The 22,388-nt window shown below is 43.9% G+C and overlaps 6 protein-coding genes across 7 annotated transcripts in view; 3 read left to right on the top strand and 3 right to left on the bottom strand.

Moving 5' to 3' along the window:
• The window catches only part of LOC126558885 (heme oxygenase 1), a 536,918-nt gene that overhangs the window by 166,735 nt on the left and 347,795 nt on the right, over nt 1–22,388 (bottom strand). The gene's annotated exons all lie outside the window — the stretch shown is intronic.
• LOC126557160 (zinc finger protein 853-like) overlaps nt 1–22,388 on the top strand; it is a 379,636-nt gene that overhangs the window by 162,392 nt on the left and 194,856 nt on the right. The window lies entirely within an intron of this gene.
• Nucleotides 12,710–16,430, bottom strand: LOC126566392 (conserved oligomeric Golgi complex subunit 3). The gene is made up of 6 exons (XM_050223254.1): nt 15,927–16,430; nt 15,501–15,848; nt 14,598–14,761; nt 14,383–14,522; nt 13,202–14,298; nt 12,710–13,138 (listed from the first exon to the last, which is right to left on the bottom strand). The coding sequence occupies exons 1-6, from the start codon at nt 16,212–16,214 to the stop codon at nt 12,710–12,712; spliced, it is 2,466 nt and encodes an 821-aa protein (XP_050079211.1). The 5' UTR covers nt 16,215–16,430.
• On the top strand, nt 17,167–17,545 carry LOC126559470 (transmembrane protein 141). The gene has a single exon (XM_050215633.1). It carries the CDS (start codon nt 17,202–17,204, stop codon nt 17,541–17,543), a length of 342 nt encoding a protein of 113 aa, XP_050071590.1. The 5' UTR covers nt 17,167–17,201; the 3' UTR covers nt 17,544–17,545.
• Nucleotides 17,579–19,210, top strand: LOC126557662 (putative GTP-binding protein 6). Its single transcript, XM_050213516.1, has one exon. The coding sequence runs from the start codon at nt 17,579–17,581 to the stop codon at nt 19,208–19,210; it is 1,632 nt and encodes a 543-aa protein (XP_050069473.1).
• On the bottom strand, nt 20,851–22,048 carry LOC126558826 (UMP-CMP kinase). The gene is made up of 2 exons (XM_050214901.1): nt 21,591–22,048; nt 20,851–21,195 (listed from the first exon to the last, which is right to left on the bottom strand). The coding sequence occupies exons 1-2, from the start codon at nt 22,026–22,028 to the stop codon at nt 20,851–20,853; spliced, it is 783 nt and encodes a 260-aa protein (XP_050070858.1). The 5' UTR covers nt 22,029–22,048.

Here is a 22,388-nt window from a genome sequence, read left to right as displayed (position 1 = left end):
AATGGTTTATATTCAACCGGCAGTTGGCAGCCGGCAGCAGCAACGGCATCGTTGGACCTCGACTAAAACGGCCGCAGTAGACACAATGTTGGGTAAAAGCGTAGGAAAAACACAAACATCGGTTGTATTTTGGTGCGCCATGGAGCGATCGGTATCGCTGCCGAATGTTTGTTCATAGTCGCAAGCTTAAAACTGTATTATAGGAAAGAAATGAAACATCAACACGACCTTCACCGTTGGCATTGAAGCAGCTATACCAAGAGACGGAGAGAGAAAGAGAGAGAATTTATTGGATACATAAGCATACGTGTGCTGAGGATATTTTTCCCTCAATTGTTTGGCCGTACAATAACAAAAGATAATCACATTTTCAAGAAAGTTTGCTTTTAGTTTTCCACAGCAATTTTCGCTTGTTTTATTCATGAGAAGAAGATAAGTTTCATAAAAGACATATTTAGAAGATTTTCTTAAAGGAGACTGTGTACAAAATTAACGATCGGTGAAATTCTGCTTTGATCTGTTCCTAGGCCTTCTTCAAGTAATCCCTAAGAATACATCATGACGATAATGACACTGTGGAATATTCTAGTAATGTATAATGCATGTATTAAACAAAACAAGCGAATTTTCACCAATTTCCATTCGATTACTCGGTGTCTTGACAACCAACTTGGGGCGTCCGGTGGTCCTTTAAAGGATTGGGGTTCAAAATCCCATCCAAACTAACTACGGTACTGGAATTGAGTGGCATCAATAGGTCTGTTAAGTCATTAGGTGGCCAGCATAACCTAAAAAGTTGTTAAGCAAAGAAGAAGAAGAGAACCTAATGCCCAGTGAAGACCTCTTGAAGTTATGCAATATCTTTCAATTTCTGGAGAAAGACTAAAACTTCTAATAGAGGTCGGATCTCCCAACAGTGTTATGAGACCTTAATATGCATCGGAAGCTGAACGAGGAAATCTGATGTCCAATAAATAAATGACCAATAAATAGTGTTTAAGCTCTACTGGTGGATTAGATCAGAGATCATCTGTAAGATGAAGAATCTAGAAACCGTTTAGGATGAGATGAAGGGAACTGGAACCCTTGTTCAGGATTGATTTTGTTATCCACAATTCGCGATTCTAGTACTCACTAGAACTTCATTGTTTATTAAAAAAATAAATTTCCCGTGCACCATACGGGCTTAACGAGAGCTCCATGTACAACATTTCCTATTGCAGCGTCTAAATCTCAGTAATCCTATGTCTATAAGTCTTAATATTCAAATTATAGTCGAAGTGACTTGAATACTCATTAAATCGACGCGTCATTGCACTCATTGGTATGTTTGCGCCGTATTACGTGTTACACATAGTTTCATGTAGCATTCTTTGTTGTCGAGATGTTAAGCAAGAGACTAAGAAACTGATCTTGTTAAGAAGTGATGCTGCATCAATTGTCCCTAGTATTAAACCTGCTATAAATGTGGTCTGTGTGATATTTTAATGTTTTTCTAGTGGTTTGAACCCAACAGTAACAGGCGTTCGTTGAAGTGCGGCACTTTTGAAATGGCGTATCGAGAAAATTTGCGTTGCAAGGCTCCTAATCTATTTACCGATGTGACGGCATAAGGGCACCAAACGATCGCACCATGCTTTAAAATCGGCCTAACTAAACTGCAAAAAAGTGTTTTCACGCATACGGGATCGTCAAAGACTTTCATCATCTTAAATATTAGCCCTAGTGTTCTATTCCTGCGGCCAACAATTTCTTCGAGGCAAGGCACAAGTGTCATTTATCCAACATACTCCTAGGTCACGCATTTGGTCAGTTCGCGTCAAAACTTGTCCGTTGGTAACATAATCGTTTTTAATTTGTCTATTTGAACGCGTAAACTACATAACACTTGTTAATGCACAGTTCCAGCAAGTTAGATGAGCACCAGCTCATTGAAACGCAATACAACCTTCTCTAGCATCCTGCAGTCGTCAATATTCTTACACTGGCATAAATATTTTCATACCGTCGGCATACATAAGAAAGCATTTATCAGACAGAACACACATCGTTTATATATAACAGGAACAGCAAAGGTCCTAAGGTACTCCCCTGAGGGACTTCAGAACTGCTCGTTGGTATGTCCAGTCAAAGAGATAAGACTGAAGTCATTTCAGCATAAAATACGGGTAGCCAAGCCTTTTAAGCTTCTTCAATAGTATATCGTGCGATAAATCATCCATTTGCTTCACACCCTTGCTGAGCACAACATCGATCGAAGGGAAACCGAACCGGCCTCTACAGAGATCGGTGAATAGAATCTCGTGCGCATAACTCTACCGGAGAACCCTATCCAATCATTCTGCAATCAAATTGAAGTAGCATCTGATCGCTAATTATGTTTACAACAACTAAAGTCCCTTCCTTACGGCAAATAATTTAATGCAGAATTCGAGCAAAGCTTTCTAAGTTAAGCTGTTATGCATCCAAATACTCTAAACATCGAAAAACAAAAATCCGTTCCACAGCATAATGTCCAAACTAAGCGCGTCACATTGTTAAGCCCAGCGATATTGTAGCGCCGATACGCTACCAAACAACAACGGAACAAATTGGACCACCGAATTCCCGATCCCATTTTAGGAATACCGGCAGCCACCAACTTCGACCTGCATCATCCAGAAGGGTGTCTCGGTGGCCCAAGCTCCCTAACTACCATCATCATTCGTCCATCAGGCGCACACCTAGACGGCTAAGCGCTTGTCCGTTGATGATTGTTAGGACCAAGTGCGTGCGAGAGTTCGGTGGGGAGATCTCACTAATCGGAAACTAATTTCCATCAGGTTTCCACCCCGCATAACGCAACAACAAACATAGCTCGAACGGGTGAAAGAGGAGGTGATGTTGTGCCAAAATAAATAGAATCACATTGGTCACGGCGCGGCGCATGGAGCGGGGGGGGGGGACATTCTAGCATTTTTCTGCTATAGAAAGAATTCCTCAACAGGGAAGTATGGAGATTGTATTAAGAAAGAAAATAACAACAACAAACTTATCCATTAAAAAAAAACTGCTTCCAATAGACATGATTGGACAGTGAGTGCGAAAGAGAAGGAAACCCACGAAGTAATGAAGTGAAGAGAAAAGCCGAGAAAGTACCTCCGGGACCGGGAAGATTAAACTGCCAGTGAAGCTCGATTTTTTGTTGTTGTTGGCTTCGTTCCATTCTTTAAGAAGCAGCTAATCATCCTGCGATCCGTTTGCGTTGGCCATTCGTCACAGCCATTCGGCTCAAAACGCGCGATGCGGCTGATGATGAGAGGATTAGTGTGTTGCGCGGTGTGACCCAAATTTTGGGCCACCGCAATTGCTCTCTCTCTCTCCTCGGTCCGCATCGGTCAGGTGAAAAATTGAAGGGCAATCATTGGGAAAGGCCGAACGCGAACGTTCCACCGTAATAAACCGGGGTAAAGGATGAAGAGTTTGAGCGGGTGAGCGAATGCCGAAGAGCAGCAACGAAAAAAGGGACCAAAAAAAAAGGGTTGGGAGGGAACCGCTTGGACATAAGAATGGGAAGAAAATAACTCATTCCCAACGCAACGGTTCCTTCAACAACGAAGAAAAGTCCGTTCCCTCGAATGTTAAGCCAACACAGATATGCCATCCGAACGCGCGGACTTTCTTCCGCCGAACGTTCCATAAGCACACACCGGCGAACCTGGGGTAGCACGAAAAGATAGAAAATGAATCCACCGCCATCATAAACGTTAAAAAACGATCGCTCGTTTTCCACAAAACGTCTCTCACCCTCTCGTTGTGCTTCGCCCACCCTCAAGCACAGCCCATTTTTGGACAACAGGGCAGCAGCAGCTTTAGATCTACACAGAACAGATGGAGGAAAGCGGGCATCCCCAAGACGCAAAAGCGAGGTAAAGGGAGAAGTAAATCTTCAACCAATTTATGATGGAAATGATGAAGCGATGTGGATGAAGATCACCGCGCGTACGATCGAAAAAAGATGCGAGGTGGAACTGAAGGAAGGAGCCACAGATCGAACAGAAATAAAAAGAAATTGAACAGAATAATGGAAACGGGCCCAGGCCCTGGCCATCCCCCCGGCGTGGTACAGCAGTGGGATAAAAACAGTTTTTAAAAAAATCCCGTCTCAGGGATCGATTCTATCAGGGAAGAATCTGCTTTTTTAATGTGGCTGAATGTGGCGAAACGACTCAAGATGACTGGTGCGAAACAGCAACTGTGAGCAGAGCAAAAAAAAAAAGAGGCGACCAAGTACAAGTAGGACAAATTCTTACGTAGATCGATGATTTGACAATAAAATTTAGATAAGAAAAAAAAAAAAGAACAGTTCCAACAAACCACAATCAAATTAGATTTTTTTATCGAAAATGTCAAAAACTTCAAAATAAATCGTAATACACACTTAATTTAGTGAACTACTCAAACGATAGCAGAAATTTTACTTGACAGCAGGATGAATTGCAACTTCAAGGCTCGCAGACTGCAACAGCGATGCAATAGATGCAACTCGCAACTAGTAGAAGGAATACTCTGTCTTGGAACCTTATCGTCGAAAGAGGTCGACGTCAGAAAACAATTGGAAAGATGCAAAAAATTTCATTCGTTTCTCAGCCCCAAAAGACATGGAGAAATCTGGACATACAGTAACGGGCGATAGAATAAAACCGCCTAATCTTGCAGACGTTTAAATTTCAATTCATGGTGCAAATATTCATCGAAAAGATTTGAGTTTATTTTACCAAAATTTAGAAGAAGGTGCTGTAATATTTAAGTTTTTATTGCATTTTTCAAAGATTCAAGAAGTCAAGGATAGGCACAATAGATTAGACAGCAATATAAAATCATTTATCAAATATTCTCTTATTTTAGACGATTTTTCTATAGACTTTTAAACCTTAGAACAGACTTCTTCTTGACGTAACGACCTCTAAGGTTATGCAGGCCATCAAAATGGTTTTCTAGACTGCCGATATCACGTAGTTGCTTAGTCAGACCTCACTCCGGACGGTCCGGATGGGATTTGAACCCCGGTCCTGCCGTTTGAAGACCGGCACCGGCCACCGGGCCGCCCTCAGAACAGACTATCTTGGTTATAAAAGTACTGTTCATTTAGAACTTCATCACTCTATCTTATGTATAGTAGAGCACCCAGTGATAAATGAAAATTTGTGACACATATGAGTAGATATTAGAGCACTCTTATTTTTGTTATTTTATTTGTTGAATTCAAGGGACCAAATGAGGCCCACTTGAAGCGACTTTTTTTAACGTTTTACATTTACAGTTAACATTTACATTTTTACATTCAACAAGTAATTGGCCGTACTGAACGTATACAATTAAGGAACGTAGTGCGGATCAACGGATCAGAGGCGCCAAAACGAGTACGACGTTCCCCTACGTCAAGAAGTGATCCAGCACGGAGCGATCTTGCCGGAGCGTAAATGTTGATAGCAGAGAGCAGCGCCGGCAAGTCGATGCGATTTTAAAGTAGACCTGCGACAAAAATTCCCTGCGCGTTACAATTCCGCTGTTTCAGCGACTCCAGACCAAGTAACGCGCAAAGTCCATTGAATTCCACCTGGAAACTCCAGCCAACGAGCGTGCCGATATGGATCACCACACTACGGATGAATATTCCACCACAGACCGAACTAAGGACCAGCACAGTCTTCCGTCTTATGGAGTGGTTTTGACATGATCGTGCTTGTTTCAGTTAGTATTAACGATGGAGCAGCAATGTAGACAATTAATTGTGCCTTCCACCCACTTAGAAAATTTAAATTGGTCCGGGAGAGAAATAAGAAAATTCCTTAAAAATGCGTCTTTTACTTTTGAATATGTTTTCAAACGGTTTCGGAAACGTCAAAGCGTGGCTAGAATGACGGAACAAAATCGTCTTTCAGGAACAGTGGTCAGTCAGCTGAGCTGGAAGATGTCGAGAGCGTTACAGGCTAACCTTGGACGGATGGGGATATTGCAAAAAAAAAAATACTGTGCCAGCATAAGTACCGTCAGAAGAATCGGATTGAGATCAAGTTTCTGCTCTTTTCGTGCCTCAAAGCAACCAAACAGAACTTTCTTCGTCAAAACACGCACCCGAATCCGTTGTTATAACAAATCAATCTATGAACTCCACAGTTTATGAAGATAAGTGCCTGAAAAAGTGTTTTGCTTTTTAATAAAGCTCATAAAGGTCCAATTAAGCTCTGGACGGGATAAACCAGTTGTTCGGCAGCTCATGAGAGGTATCAACAGAAAGTTGCTTAAAATTCATCTCTAAATAAACAAATATATTTTTCTTGAACTTTGTGATAAAAGAACAATAAAAAACCTTTCGCTTGACTCAGAAATTAAATTTCTACGTTAAAAATTTCTCGTTTTAGAGCCTGTGATGTGTGACCGAATTCTAATTAAATGACACTTTAGCACGGACCATCTTGGTTATTATAAGTTTCTTTTATGTCGCAAAATTTACTGACTTTATTATCATTTGATGCTACTTTCTGAACGAAAGTTAAGGTACTGGTGGTGCGTTTTCTATATTTTAGAATGAGCCTAGCAATCTGAAGTTGCTTATATTGGTCTGTAGTGTTATCTTAGAAAGCAGCCCAGTGGTGCAAGCGACAACGCCGCCGGTCTTCATATGGCAGGACCCCGGGGTTCAAATCCCATCCGGGCCGTCCCCGGATAGTGCGGATTGACTATCCAACTACGTGGTGTATTGGGACGTGTGTAGTAAGCCATTTTCGATGGCCAGCGTGACCTTAAGAGGTCGTTGAGTCAAGAAGAAAAAGAAGAAGAAGAAGAAGAAAAATACAAAGAAGAATAAGGGTACTATTTCTGTATACTTATTATTCATTTGCACGACTTATTTATTATCAATTTATGTAAGAGTATAAGAGACCTGAACTTATTTCATCTTTACAAGAAGACATAAATTGAACGTTAAGACAAATCAATAACTACAAGGCAAATAGAAGGACCGCAAACAGTTGTCTTAAGCAATTTCTTAGTCACATACTGATCCAGGCGCGTTACATGGGTCCATCATTGGTTGATTGCTCTCGGTTGAGACTCCAGCAATTACTGGCCATCAAAAATCGCCAACCATAAATGTGTCGTACGTTTATTAATTTTAATGTTGCATTTTTAGGGCAAGAATAACATCACATTTAGAACACTTCATTCTCTTCTCTCCCAAGCCAACAACCCTCGACCCTGGGGCCCAAACTTACGAACCACGGCAAGATGAACGCGGCCGATGATTATGGCCGTACCTCGATGCAGAAACGAAAAAGGTAAAGGCAAAGGCCCGTTGATAAACTTCGAAACACAGACCGGCGGCTCGCGAGGGAGAACCGCGGGTGACGAATCGAAGAACCGGGAAAGGAATCACAAAAAAACGACACCAGCAACCACAGCAAAGACGGTAAGAAGCAGCCGTGGTGTGTAGGGAAAATTAAAATTAACAGCTTAAATGAGCAAGATTTGTTGTAAGCGCTCAATAATCGCGGCCCTCCGGGGCTCTGGCATTCCACCAGATTCCACCACTAGAGAGGAGAGAGAGAGAGATAGAGAGAGAGCAAGAGAAACAGCAAAAACAGACAGGTTGCCAGCTGGGAGGTGAGGGACTGCGGACGAGTGGGAAGAAACGTATGTTTCGAAGGTGTTTGGTCCGTTGTTTGGTGCGCCCCAAAGGCGTCCAACAGTCGGTCGGTCCATTCTCGATCGCTCACCTTGCCGCGGCGGCACACCGTCATCGTCGTTCGCCATTGTTCGCCGTTCCGTGACGGTGGTGCGCCCGTGATCATCTCCCCTGCTCCTGCTCCGTTGCTGTGGAAGGCGGAAGAAAAACTATGGACGAACAGAAAGGGGACCACACTGCCACGGTCAAACGTCACAACGTTAGAACCGTCCGCCTCGGTGAGGTTGGATGACGCGATCACGAGTTTTGACGCTTGACGCATTTGGGTAGCGAACACATCTCAAGCTGGTAAGTTTTGGCGAATTGCATACTGCCGTTGTTGGCCGGTGTCCGCACACAAAAAGGGCACAAAAGCACAGAGAAACACGTAGAAGGGTACAGGTAAGTGAGGAAGCTTAATGAAGGAGATAATCGGGCGAGCTTCTGGTGAGGTAAAGTGTGCTCGCATTTTCGTTTTATGGTTCGCCCCTCCGGAGCAGATGACTCATTACACACTGATGGCAGCGTTGCGGTAGCGGCTGTGTTCTTGAAGAAAACTACGGATGGCCAACGGCTTTTGTACCAATTAAATTAGCAAATACATTGCTCCCCCATATCCGACGTGCGACGGTGGCCAAAGTTATGTCAGTGTCAAGATGTTTGACATGGAGTGGAGTTTTAGTTAATGCATTTTACTTCCATAATTTCAATTTGGACAGCAAAATTTGTTCGAAATACCTAAACAGCTTTTTTTTTTTAGATTTCTAGCAAACTTATTCGAAGTTTTCATTTCACACAGTTTCTGTTTTGTTATTAGATGTTGGAATTATTAGACTTCACTCAAATTTTAATTCTTTGACACTATAACCTATGATGTGTAACGAGATGCTTTGGTCTGTAATGCCCGGCATGACTAATTGGGATTCAGTAGGGGCAGGTCCTGCCGATTTAAATTCCCACGCCACCCATTACAAAAAGGTTGTTCCATCCAACTTGCAATCCACGCCGTCCGTAAACACAGAGTTACTTAAATTTGTAAATTCAGTCTCAAGAATTTTTCGACTAAAAATCGATTAAGAAATAATATAAACTTTGTAAGAACTTGAACATTGGAGTCCAGGAAGGCCTAAGCCAGTTTTTTCGCTGCTTGCTCTCCATACTCAACTGACAGGCCAAAAGCATTAGATTTTTCGGACAAACAACCAGAATTAGAGAAGTCTAGAGCAAAGAGGGAAAAATTGCTCGCTTTTGACATTTCGTGACATGATAATTAAATATATTAAAAACCATTTGAGCGCGGGATATTGGATTGGCAGACGGCGGAGCTATTCTATGAGGGGTTTCAAAGGTTTCTGCTGTAGGACAAGATCGCGAACCGGTTGACTAACCCTTCTAAGTCTTTTTCTTTGGAACTACAATCTCGAGAAGGTCTTATACTACTTCTTTAAGTCCTTATTAGACTCGTAAATAGAAATCTATTCGAACCATTCCTGGCAAGGATCCGGACCACCTAGTAAGGATGGACTGTTCGCTTGTGTGGAATAAATACGCAAATTGTAATTAACTGTACAGTAAGATTTGATGAAAAGCAGTACAAACTGAATGTGGCAGGAACTCTTCGCAGTGCAAATACTCTTCACAACCTCATTGTGGTGTGAAACAAGTTAGCGTTGCCAAAACTTATAATTGACCACGGTTGCATGTTGAGACCCGGAGCAGCCGACAATCGGCTATATCCAGAAGGTGTTCCAGTGCCCAAAGGTCTTGCACTTTGTCCAAGAATTATTAGGAATTGTTACAAGAATCATTGTTACACTTTGCCGTTCTTCTCATTTATACTGGACTCTAATACTTAAAAACGCATTTACAAACATTGCAGACAGTCATTACATCGCCACTCTACACATACCTGTTCCGCTAAGGGTAAAATCCATCGTTGCTAATTACCATGCGTTGCCAAAAAAAAGGGTCCGCCGTTCCGAGATTTTAACGAATGATGTGCAACCGTCGCCTGTGCGAATGGATCGTTTGTCGCGTCCCCGCGTTGGAATGTTGAATTCCCCGAAGTGGATGCACTTTTGTCGCCGATTGAATCACTAATTTTGTGGTTTCTTTTTTTTTGCCACTCACGGGGTTAATTCACATCACCCGAGAATACACACCCCACCTTTTTTTGCCGGTGGAACTGGAAAGAACTAAATGCACACACACGCACACACGCACGCACATAAATTATGGCCCGCAGAGCTCGATAAGAGTCGCCGGGCGCGTTGTTGGGAACACTTAAAAACACTTAGTAAAACTGCACTTTTGGCTCAATTCACGATGCCACACAGCCCTCCCTACACACACGCACACACTCGTTGCACTTGTGCGACAATTTCACCTGTCGCTCTTTCTTTCTCTCTCACTCTTTCCTACTCACACTCTACCCTTCGTCAAACTCGTGAGATCGTGATGATCGTGATCCGATGCTCCTCACTACAATTTCACCATGCGAGAAAAATATTTTCACTTCCTATGACCTCCCCCTTCCTTCCTTCTTTTCACCCTTGCCACTTCACACGATCCACACGTTTTATGCTCAATCTTGGGCACGCATATTTTTACTCACAAGTCGAGCAGCACGTATCCGAGTGAGAGAACCATTCTTTCATTCACATTTTCTGGGAAAGAATATTTTTGCACCTTATTTTCTTTTTGCTCACACGGGAGCACACACCAACCGGTAACGTGAGGGGGGGGGGGGGGGGGGGGGGGTTTCGTTTGGGGGACACTTTTTTACCACTTCACGTTGTCGTACGAGATGATCACTTGCGCGTTTTTACTGTAATGAAACGAAGAAAAAAAAGACCTAAATTAATGGCGGATGATTAACAGTCACTGAATCATTAGCGTTTTAAATGAATTTTACCATAATAGCCTTATGTTTTCTTTTTAGAAAATAAAATAACAAATAAAACTAAAAAAATAAATCATTTTGTAAGCCGGTTTTTCGTTTCGTTCGCATCACATCGAGCGTTTGAGAATAATCCTCCAAACGGAACCAACCCATTTGTATTGCGTGACTGTTGCAGTACCCTCTTATTCAAAGGCATAATACGCATTGAAACTGCATGCAAAAGAATCTTTGCAACGGCGCGGCAGGATTTTTCTTTTCTTCGTCTCATAATAAGCTGCAAGTTCGCAGAATTCGGCAAAAATTCAATCCTTCACCGGTACCACCAGCAATAAATCACTCCTAATTATCATTAGGACGCTGTAATCGTTATTCATATTCCACCTGGCAAAAGAATAAACTCTTTCTAACGGAATGGAGATGAACGCAACCACCACATATCCTTGTGCAGAACTTTTCCGGTTCCTTTTCCGACCGTCAATTCGCATAATTAATGCGTCAAATGTGGGAACGAAGTGAGAAAATGGGAAGTGACAGATCCCGGGACGAGATGACGAGATTGATTTCGATGAGATTCCGACAACAATCGCTCCGCTTTAGCGGTTCCGGTAAAAAAAAAAAGATGATATCCAACCCCGGCCACAATCGATCCCGGACAGCAGGCAGGCTCGGAGAGTGTGGGCAGGAAGAGTGTCCTTCAGACGAATATTAATTACTGTGTACGCGCTCGCTTCGTGTACGGCAGCCCACTTTTCTTTCCTCCCACTGTCCTTTCTCGCACACCGTAGCGTACGCCGCACCCCCTTGAGACCAGCGCAATTTTGAAGCCGACAAACGATGCCCCGGCCATGCAATTGACAGCTTCCTTCAACCTCGGAACAAAGGAAGCATGATCAGTGGAAAGGTGGAAAGGAATTGCACGGAGAGAGAGCGGGACAGAGAGAGAGAGAGAGAGAGAGAGAGAGCAGCACTGGCTGGCGTGTATGCAACCTACCCGAAATCACCGCACACACCGCATCTGCTTTGTTTTATTTCTTCTTGCTTCTTCTATTCATTCCCACCCGACGATGCTGCTAGTTCCGAGAACGCACCCATCGTACGCCATTTCTTGCACGGCAGATTCAGGATCATTCACGCACTCTCATTCGATATACAAACGCACACACACACGCGCACGTATGTACGATTCTCGCAGCTAGACGCCGCGAGACGCCAATCAAAACCCTCGGCCGCAAAGCACTTGTATTCCAATCGCGACGTACAGGGCCAGACGCGAACACACACACTGGAGAATTTAAATCGTTTGTAGTGTTTTCTACTGCACGCACGGCAAACACTATTCCTTTGTTGGGGGTTGTTTCTTTTTGGAAATTGCTCAATTTTCCGTCACATTTGTTTTGCTGGCTTGTCTTTCCTCTTTCGCCCTCGAGCGAGTCCGAGCGGCGGAAAAACCTTACGCAGGGAAAATCCTCGACACAGCGCGACGAGCGTACACCACAATGCGTCCGACGTCTCGGAAAGTTTACACAAAATACAGCTAGTGCTCGTTTATCCGTGATGCTACGTTCGGACCGAATGAACCACCAGCACGGATCTTCGGGTTGGAGTGAGTATAACGAAAATTTCCCCCCGTTTTGCACTGTGGTTGTGTGAAAGGGACATTTTTCAAAAAATTACCCGACGGCGGTTGACTGAATGGTTTTTTTAACACTTTTCGCTGTTTATTTTACATTTGGTCAAGAATTCAAGGTGTTATTAAACTTGATATATTTACAATACAATTTCATGATTCAACGTAAATAAAAATAAAACTATTTGGAACATTGATATGTGATAGCACTTCTTCTAGGAGGTATTCTACAATAGCGCCCCTAGTGGCAGGGTCAGTAATTAGTATCCAAAAAAATGCGCTTTGAACACAAAAGATTAGATTTTTTCGAATGAATAACATTTTTTAACAATTAATTCAATAATTCTTTTATTGACATAATATTAAAAAGGCAATGCAGAACAAATGAATGAAGTTGGTACCGCATGAGCCATAAAAGAACAAGTGTAATTAACTTATGGAATAATATGCATTAAGCTGTTAATAAAACGATTCTCTAAACAACCTGACCTGCTGGATTCTGCTGATCCGGTTGATTAGATACTGCTTCCTGTGCTTCCACTACCACCTCCTCACATTTCTCTACCTCTGATTCTGCGATACGTTCAATTTCAACCACCGTATTTGCTCCACTATCGAAGCTAACTTTCTTTTCGATTGGAGTTTTTGTATTCGATTGCGTCGGTTCCCCGGCACTGCTACTACTGATCAACGAACTGGTACTGATTTTTCGCGACGGTTGTGCTTTGCTACCAAAGGAAGGCACCGACTGTTCGGTAACCGAACCACCGGCAAGGTTAACGCTCGACAACAGTACAGAAATCTGTTCCGCTGATGGGCAGCTTACGATCGTCAGATCGTCTTTTGTGTAAGCGTTTAGCATTAGAATTTGTTCTAGCTTGACGAACGAACCGATGATGTTGTTCTGTAAAGAGGAAAATTAAAGTTTGATTAAGGAGCTCACAATTGAAATGGTAAATCGCCGTACCCGTATCGGCCGGAAGAGAATGAATTCCGTATCCTTATTGGCGAGGTACAGCTGCATCGAACGTTGCAGCCCAGCCAATTTTGATTTGATATTTCTTAAGCACTCCTGTATGATGGAGCTAATCTGTTGCGGTGCAGCGAACGGGGCCATTCGCAAAGCCATACCCGTGCTTTGTCCACTCGCTGGCACTGCAGAATTTGTTACAGATCCAGCCGCCGTTACTGCTGCTGTCTTTCCACCTCCGGGTTGACTGCGAAGATGATTCTGTGCTGCTTCGATGAACGTTAACACTGGCCCGACCAGCTGTTTCGTTGCGTCTTTTATAAACGTTTCGCATACCAGCTTCAGCTGACGATCCACATCTTTGCGCGAATCGAGCAACTGTTCCCGTACCTGTGGCGTACCATCGAGCAGAAACTCAAGCAACGCATTGTTCGAACCGAGTGAAAACAGTTGTTTACGTTTCTGCAACAGCTCGTAGGCAGCCGTACGCACCTTGCTAAAGTCAAGACTCGTTTCCTTCGCAGTAAAATCTACCCGAAACGGTGCAATCTGTTCGCGTAGGATAAGCAGATGCTTTATCTCAAACAGTTCACCATCGATCGTTGTACGGTTCTGAGCTATTTGACTAGCTGCCAACGAAACACTGTAGATGCAGTGGGTCAGCGCTTGCTGGGAAAGGCTCTGGAAGATGGATTTGTCGATGCAGCGATAGAGCCGCGAAAGGCACACCAACGTACGGCGCACGGTAGGATACCACATACCGTGCATGTCGGCAGGCGAATTTCCCGAACGCACTTTCAGCGCCGGATCGGTTGTGGTTTGTGTCGTTTCGAGCGATGCGAGGGACATTCCAGATGTGATAGAACTGCGGGAATCCACTCGCCTTAGCTGGTGTTGGGCGTATTGATTTTCCTGCAGTGATAGGGCAATGCTTTCCATCATTTCAAGCTTTTCCGGGTAGGCGAGATCACCTGCCGACGGCCGATAGTTGCGGATATCCGATTCGAGATAGTTTTGCGCCCGAAACCCGATCCGTTCCTGTACGTCTTGCAGCAGTTGGTAGACAATCTTGGCGAATGCTTCCAGTGGTTCCGCTGAATTGAGCAGAAAGAAATCAGTATCTCGTATCGTTTAGGCGTCAGACAATGGGTCATTTTTGAAGGAGTATATATGCTTACGGCTGTATGCGACGTGTTCGTCCAGCATTTCCACCTTCAGTATGCTACATATTTCGGCCAGCGTTTCGAGATGATCGATTCGTATGATGTAGGGCCGAAGTGTGTCGTACAGAATGGTGCACAATCCTTCCATGTAGATACTAAAACACGTAGAAATATCGTTTTTAACAGTACCAAAAAATATAAGAGTATTGTTTAAAGACATTGAAACTTACATTAGTTGGGCACTTTGTTTGGCGAAAAATTGATAAAACAGTCTATGCTCATCCTGGCAAATGTGTACCATAAAGGCACAAGCCGATCGTACCAGTGCGCAGTGATCACCTTTATACTTTTTTGTCAAATCCTTTATAGCTTGATCAACGCCCGATCTCATGATCTACCGTGGGAGAGAACAAAAAAACTAATGTTATATTTTTGCCTTAAGAAATTGTACCGTAAATCAAAATTTTCATTTCATTTTCACATATTTAGACAGGTCAAACTTAGACACCGTTGAATCCTTTCGGTATACTCTGCCCAAGTAGAGCAAAAAAGACTTCAAAGGGCACAAGACTGTTCCAAAGAGAAAGGATATAACAACAATACAGGGTTTTCACACACAACGGAGCGGTAAAATCAGCCATGATCTTACGTATGAGCCAAAAAGTTTTCATCCCATTAAGGGCACTACTTTTAAACCCACCAGAGAAACAAAAGAAAACGTCGGAAACGCAGGAAGGATTCAAGTTCAACGAGGTTATGTGAAATACCAATCTTATGAAGCTTAGCTAGGAGTAGGGTATGTGGGACACGATCAAATGCAGCCTTGACCTCGGTGTAAACAACATAGACCTGACCACCACTCTCAAGACAACCTGCACTCGAGGAGACAAATTAGTGGTGGTCGAGCCTGGCTGCGTGAAACAAACACAAGGAATTGACAGACTATGGATTCAAATATTTTGCAACCAGCGCTACCAGTAGGGAAATTCCACGATAATGATCGACATTATTACGACATCCCTTCTTGAACACCGGCAAAAGCCAAGGCTATTTTCCAATTTGTGGGAAATTCACATGAGAAAAGGGATAGATTAAATATTGGGCAAAGGAGAGGGGGAAAATATGTCCCTTACCGTTGCTCTTTGAGTAAGATAGTTTTGATGCAGCTCTCCCAGCAACTGTTCGTAATCTGGACTACGATCAAGACGATCTTCAATCAGCCCAGTGATGCGTTTTACACGCGGTGATGATGCTTGAAACTTTCCATAAAACAGCACAAACGCTGCATCTGCTGTAGGATCGCCTATCTTCGGCTGATCAAGCGCCTCCAGCGATCGCGGTGCACCGGACCCTTTGGGCGCGAGCACCTGTGCGGTGGCGTTCGACAGAATTCCAAACACATACGTTTTCATCATTTGCGTAGCTTTGGCGAGACATGTACGGTACTTAACCGAGTATGCAGCTGCCTCACTAAACGCCGGCTGTAAGGGAAAAGGGAAGACAGCGACAGGTAAACAATAAAAGGATAAAAAAGTATTAAAAACTCCTAACATACTTACATTCACACGCATATATTCGATGCAATCGTCGATCGTGTTCAAAATGTCCACAAACGTCTCGTTCGACACGGAAAACGTTGGATTGTGCAATCGTTGCGATATGCTTTCCGCCTGGGTGAAGTACTTTAACCGCTTCTTGATCTCATCACCTGTATCGTTCAGGCGCGTTTGATCCTGCAGCAAACTTTCACTCGCCTGATGCAGTGAAGACGTTTTTTCAGACACAAAGTTAAACTCCTGCGTAAGCTGGCGAAGTGAATCGAGCGAAACGTCGATCTCTTGGAGCATCTGATCGCATTCACTTGTACGCGATCGCAGCTGTTCATAGTACTCCAGATAAGCGTCGTCAAAGTGTTCGAGAATTTCTGCATCGATCGAGTTGTACCAGGAAAGGAAATTTTGCGTAGAATCGATAACGCAGGTAGATTGTTTGAACTTTTCCAGCGATGCCGGTAGTTCCTCATCTGCTGTGTGATCTTTACTTTCTGCTGACGGTACACTCTAGAAAGAAGAACAATGTGTGTAAAATATTGCTGCACTTTGAGCAGATTTGTACCGGCTTACCCCAGCCGGTGCATTCCCATTGGCCAGATCAGTTAGACGATTGATGAAGTCCGATTGCGTGGCACTTAGTGGTGCCAGCGGATTTTCCTTTAACTCCCATTGCACTAGCTTCGATTGAATCTTCCGCAGGCTGGCGTTGTCCGCTCTCATCGTTGCTACGGTGTCCATGTTTTGGGTGAGATAATTCAGTCCCGAAACGACCTGGAAAGTGTAAGACGATAAATGCGTACGCAGAAAAGCAACGAAAACAGCGGACGTGTTTGTTTACATCAGAAAGGATGACGTTTGCTTGCTCGTTTGACAGCTGTTATCTACAGTGCAAGGAAAAAGTAAAAGTTTCGCCCAAAAACTGAAAGCTTTTCATATAAATGCAAATGCGTTTTTTGTACCAAATAGAGTTAAACCTATGCTAAATGTATGCTAATTATAACGAAATGGCTCGGAATAATTGTCTGTTGTGTTCCGTCTTCGCGCCGCGTCGTACGTCAACGCTTTTGTCACCTGTCAAACGTACCGGCAGTTTTTTTCTCGATTTCACAATCTGTGTTTATTTACGTTTCTTTAACCCAAAACAATTGCTCCTCCTTCTTCGTATTGGCTGCGCTTTCGGCAAAATAGTCAAGATTATTGCATAACGTACCGCGCCAAGCATATCGGGCACCGGGCCAATTCTTTTTCTCGTTTCTCGAGTGACCGGCATCGGCAGGCGCAATGAACGATATCCGGCTGCTGAAGGATCAACAGCGTGAAAAACATCCAGGGTTCGATTCGTACATCGAGTGCATGAGCCGTTCGTTGTTTACGGGACTGGCGACGTTTTCGCTCGGTTTCGCCGGTATCTACTTCCTGCAGCAAATCGGTCAACGCTATCTGCCGTACACGAAGAAGGGCAACATCCTGGTGGCAACGCTCGTCGCAACCGGTGCTGCATACAAGGTGACCTCCGATCGCACCCGTGCCTGTCAAGCACGGTGGATGGCCGTGGAGGACAAGTACAGTGTGTTGCAGGAAGCAGTCGAACCGATTGCCAGCGCAAAAGATTCGACAATCTAGAAGCGAAACTCAACCCTTACCCGTAGTTGTAAACAATGTTAGGATTAGGAGGCGTACGATCCGTCGTACGGACAGTGTGTATGAAGAATGCTTTACAATGGCATCAAATAAAACATCTTCGCGCTGCTACACAATGCAACTGGTTGTTGCAAAGAATCGCACATCGGGAGAAGTACACCAATGCGAGCAAATACAAGGGTGGAAAGCTGGCTGGACGGCGCCAAAAAGCTATAGAAGCGGAAACAGATCGATCCTCACCGGAAGATGATGATTCGTTCGGTGAAAAGAACAATCGATCCGAACTAATAGAGGATCGTGAGTACGATACCGTAGCTTCCACGGCCATGCATGTGACAAAACACATCCTCAATGTACAGCACGTAGTCATCATACAGCCGTACATTAAGTGGGGCCCTCGGAAGAATCCTACTAAACCGGAACTATTGCTACAGGAAGCGGAAGCACTCGTACGCTCACTGCCCCGATGGAACATCGAGCTTACTATGAAGGTTCCGGTGGAAACGCTCGACAAGCGACAGCTGTTCGGTACCGGCAAGCTGGAGGAACTCAAAGGCATCATCCAAGCGCGCCAAGAGTCCGGCACACCGCTCACCTGTGTGTTTATCAGCAAAGGCACACTGACTTACCAGCAAAAGCAAACGCTCGAGCAAGCGTTCCGTCTTCCGGTGATGGATCGATACTCGATCGTAGTACAGATTCTTCGACTGCACGCCGTCAGCATGGAAGCGAAGCTACAGGTTGCCCTTGCCGAGCTACCGTACATCTGGTCCCAGGTGAAAGATCAGGAAGGATCCCCAAAAGGCTCTGGCGGACGCATCTTTCTAAGTGATTCCCAACGCCAAATGCTACAGTTGCGCGAACGCAAGCTACGAAACGAACTTTCCGCAATACGATCACACCGCGAGCTGCTTCGTAACCGCCGGCGGCAGAAAAATTTCCCTGTCGTAGCAGTGGTCGGTTACACAAACGCTGGCAAAACCTCACTCATCAAAGCACTAACGGAAGAGCAAAGCCTCCAGCCACGCGATCAACTGTTTGCCACGTTAGACGTAACGGCCCACGCCGGACTGTTGCCGTGCAAGCTGGAAGTATTGTACATGGATACGGTTGGCTTTATGGCGGACATTCCTACCGGACTGATTGAATGTTTCGTAGCAACGCTCGAGGATGCTATGTTGGCCGATGTAATTGTACACGTGCAGGATATGGCACACGAAAACTGTTCCGAACAGCGAGCACACGTGGAGCGTACGTTGGGTAAGCTGATGCACAACGGCGAACGATCGTTAAACCCGGAACGTATCATTAATGTAGGCAACAAGATCGACCTCGTACCGGATCCGTCCGCATTGGATGTGGAATGTAACGATTATGGGCGATTGCATCTCATATCTTCCCAAACGTTGGTCGGTGTGCACGAGCTGCTGCTGGAGGTGGAACGAAGAGTCCTGAAGCTTACTGGGCGACAGCGGATTGTGATACGGGTACCGATGGGTGGTCAGGAAATGGCATGGTTGTATAAAAATGCAGCCGTTACGGAAACCGCAGCCGATCCGGCCGATGCCGAACGGTTGCTGGTGAGTGTGGTAATAACGGAGGCCAAATTGCAACAGTTCCGTCATTTATTCATCCGTAAACGAAGCTGAGCGGTAACGGTGTTTTGTGTTGAATCTGTTAACACAGGTGGGTAGATAAGTTGTAGTCCTGATGTAAAGATTGCGGCACAAAAAATTTAATTTTTTGACAGTTTTAGCCAACCTTGGGAACACAAATGTATGAATTTGAATGCTATCTGTTGATTAGATGATGAGTTATAGTACATTGAGTGGAGCAACTTCTCATGTGGTGGATAAAAACGAATTTGATGGATTGATACATAATTGATTTTTGATGGGTAAAAAAATATTCAAGCCGACCAATGGGTCGATAGGGCTTAACCGGACTCTGAACAATCACCTAAATATATTAAGTATATGTTTTGTGAGTTTAAAAGTGACCGTAGCGACACATCACAGATGCAAAACGTAGTGGTCACTCCAAGGATGTTGTTTTGCCAGGAATTTTTAAAAAAAATCCACAAATATCCAATCCATCAAATGGTTTTGGATATTTGTGAAACAACATTGATGGAGATGGAAAAGCTGTGGCAATATCATATGATGCGCAAACGTTTGGACATGCGAAAGTTTTGCGTAAAATGAGTGCCGCGTGAGCTCACAATCGATCATAAATAACAACGGGTGGTTTGAAGCTTTTAAACTACAATAAAGCCAATTTTTTTCGGCAACATGTGGTTATGGATGAAACAGCAGCATACAAACTATTTCTTTTTCATAGACCTGAAAAGAAATTGAGGTCAAATGATGAAGTAATCGCTGAAACATTTGTTTGAAACAATTTTTTTCAGGTTAATGACAAAGTATACTTTAAAAATGGCTTGGAAAAGAAAATAGATCGCTAGAAGTACTGCTTCGTTCTTGAAGGCAATTCAGTTGAGTAAATAAATCGAATTTGGCAAAAAATCCTTTTATAGTGGTAAGGACTAAGACTTATCTACCCATATGTTATATTGTACAGAATAAAACGAAAATACAATAGTTGATTTTAAAGTATGATCAATACACATAGCAATATTATTCTTAACATGCCATCGTCCATTTCTACTATTTATTATCCAGTTAAATTCATTTACGTTGACACCGTTAGCTCAGATGAAGGAAAGAACGGAATGCAGGATTATGGGTACGGAACCCAAAACTGCTGCCTTAAAAAAATTCTGCAAACTAAACAAAAGTTGGTCTGGTGGTGTACAGTGATCGTGTACTTGTTTCGCTAACAGTTCCTTCTTCACACGACCCTTTGCCCCCTCTTTGACACAAAACAAAACAAATCTAGCGTGGTAGTTAATACTTTGCTTGTCTGGTTTGCATACATTACTGTTATTGAATTGTCCGCAAATTAGATTTGAAGGTAAGAGAAAAGGGATTGGTAAATTAGCCGCTACAATAAGTTCGCTTAATTCTTTTCAATTCGGCTACACATTTGCGAGTTTATTTATTTTTTCGATATCAAGGAATGTAGCTCGGTAGCTTTGTGAGGACGTTGTCTGAATGTCTCTGTTTGTCGTCTTTGTCCTACCAATAATTCCTTTAAGTCCTACCAAAAAACATTTAAGGGGCATCTGCTAATTGATACGAACACATAAAAATTCTTTTAAAACAAACGGATACATACGGTCCGGGTTGGTCTTCCATTGTATGCGCGGGATTGTCAACCGGGTCCCATCTTACTTCTGCTCACCGAAAATGGCCTTCACGTGTTCGAATACCGCATCCGGACCGGCGCTCGCATCGATTTTCTTCACCAACTGCAACTCCTCGTAATGCTTAATAATGGCCACCGTGTCATTGATGTACGTGTTGAACCGTTTCTTCAAACTTTCCGCATTATCATCCGAACGGCCACTGCTTTCGCCTCGTTTCAGACACCGATCGGTGCACTGCTGTTCGGAGCATTCGAAAAACAGCACAAACTGCTGCTCCACCTTGTCTGCCATCTTTTTCGTCCACCCCTGCAGGTTGTCCTCGTTGCGGGGGAATCCATCGATCAGGAATCGATCGTTACCGGTTGCCTGTTTGGTGGTGGTGGGAAGAAAATTAACTCGTTATGCCAAATCGCATTATAGAGTAAAAGTCTCCGTTCGGTTGCCCTTCGTCTTCCGATGGGAAGCAGGTCTAAAAATATCAAATTAAGCATAGAATTGCGTAAAAGTGCGTCCCGTGGAAATGGACGACTGAACTTGAGCACGAACATCCCGAGGCCATCGATAATCATCACCAATACTAATAGCACTAGCCCCTGCGAGAGTATTCGATAACATACATTGTGTAACAATATTACTCGCGGGTTGCTTCCTCTTATCGGTATGGCATAACACCCGGAGGAAACTCTGGAGCTGGGATTCGACGGCTGATCGAAACGCGTGGTATATTCCCCCGCTTATCTGGCTCTCTCAAGTTCACTCACCTCAATCGTTTTGTTCATAGCATTTTCCAGCAGGGCGCAGGTAATTTCCACCGGCACGATCCGTCCATTCTTGATGTTGTCCTCGATAAGCGCCCCATATTCGGACCCTTCCCGGTTGCGTTCCTCGCGCAACAAATCTCCGGCGGAAAGATGCGTGTAGCCAAATTCTTTCACTATCTTCTCACACTGCGTACCCTTGCCGGAACCGGGCGGACCGAGTACAAACACAACCTTTGGTTTTCCCATCACGCTAAACTTGGTTCCGAAGAGACTGGCGGGTACAAACGCGATGTTTCCTGTGATGCTAGTTTGCGGAAGTACCGATGGCCGAACGTTTGCGCACTGTTTGACCCCGATACGCGTAGCTGCGGAGAAGCAGTGTTTGATATGATGATGATGCAGCACCGACTTTGCAGAGCGAGCGATTACCGACGTCATACAAAACGACTTGCGCGGACTAGAAGAATGTGTACGAGTGTATCTGTGCGTGCGTGTGTGTGACGTCACCACTCGCGACCGCGGTGGGAAAATAACAAACGGATGGCGTTGGAAAATCTATTGATTGTAGCTATTTCCCAGAACCGTACAGGTTTTTTCGCGTATACAGTTCACGCCGGTCTCACACAGGGAGTTTTAGCGGTCATGCCGAAAAACAATGGTGATGACATTTTGAGCGAATATTTTTTTATATTGTACAGGTACTAAAATTTTAAGTTTTTTTGCATTCATTTTTAATTTTAAAATAGTTGTAGAAAATATTTAACTATTTGTTAAAAAGTTTATTATTCTGAGGGAATT

The sequence above is a fragment of the Anopheles maculipalpis genome, chromosome 2RL (assembly GCF_943734695.1).
Source record: "Anopheles maculipalpis chromosome 2RL, idAnoMacuDA_375_x, whole genome shotgun sequence".
Classification (NCBI taxonomy): domain Eukaryota; kingdom Metazoa; phylum Arthropoda; class Insecta; order Diptera; family Culicidae; genus Anopheles; species Anopheles maculipalpis.
Note: the sequence above shows the minus strand (reverse complement) of the source record. Positions and strands in the feature narration are given on the sequence as shown.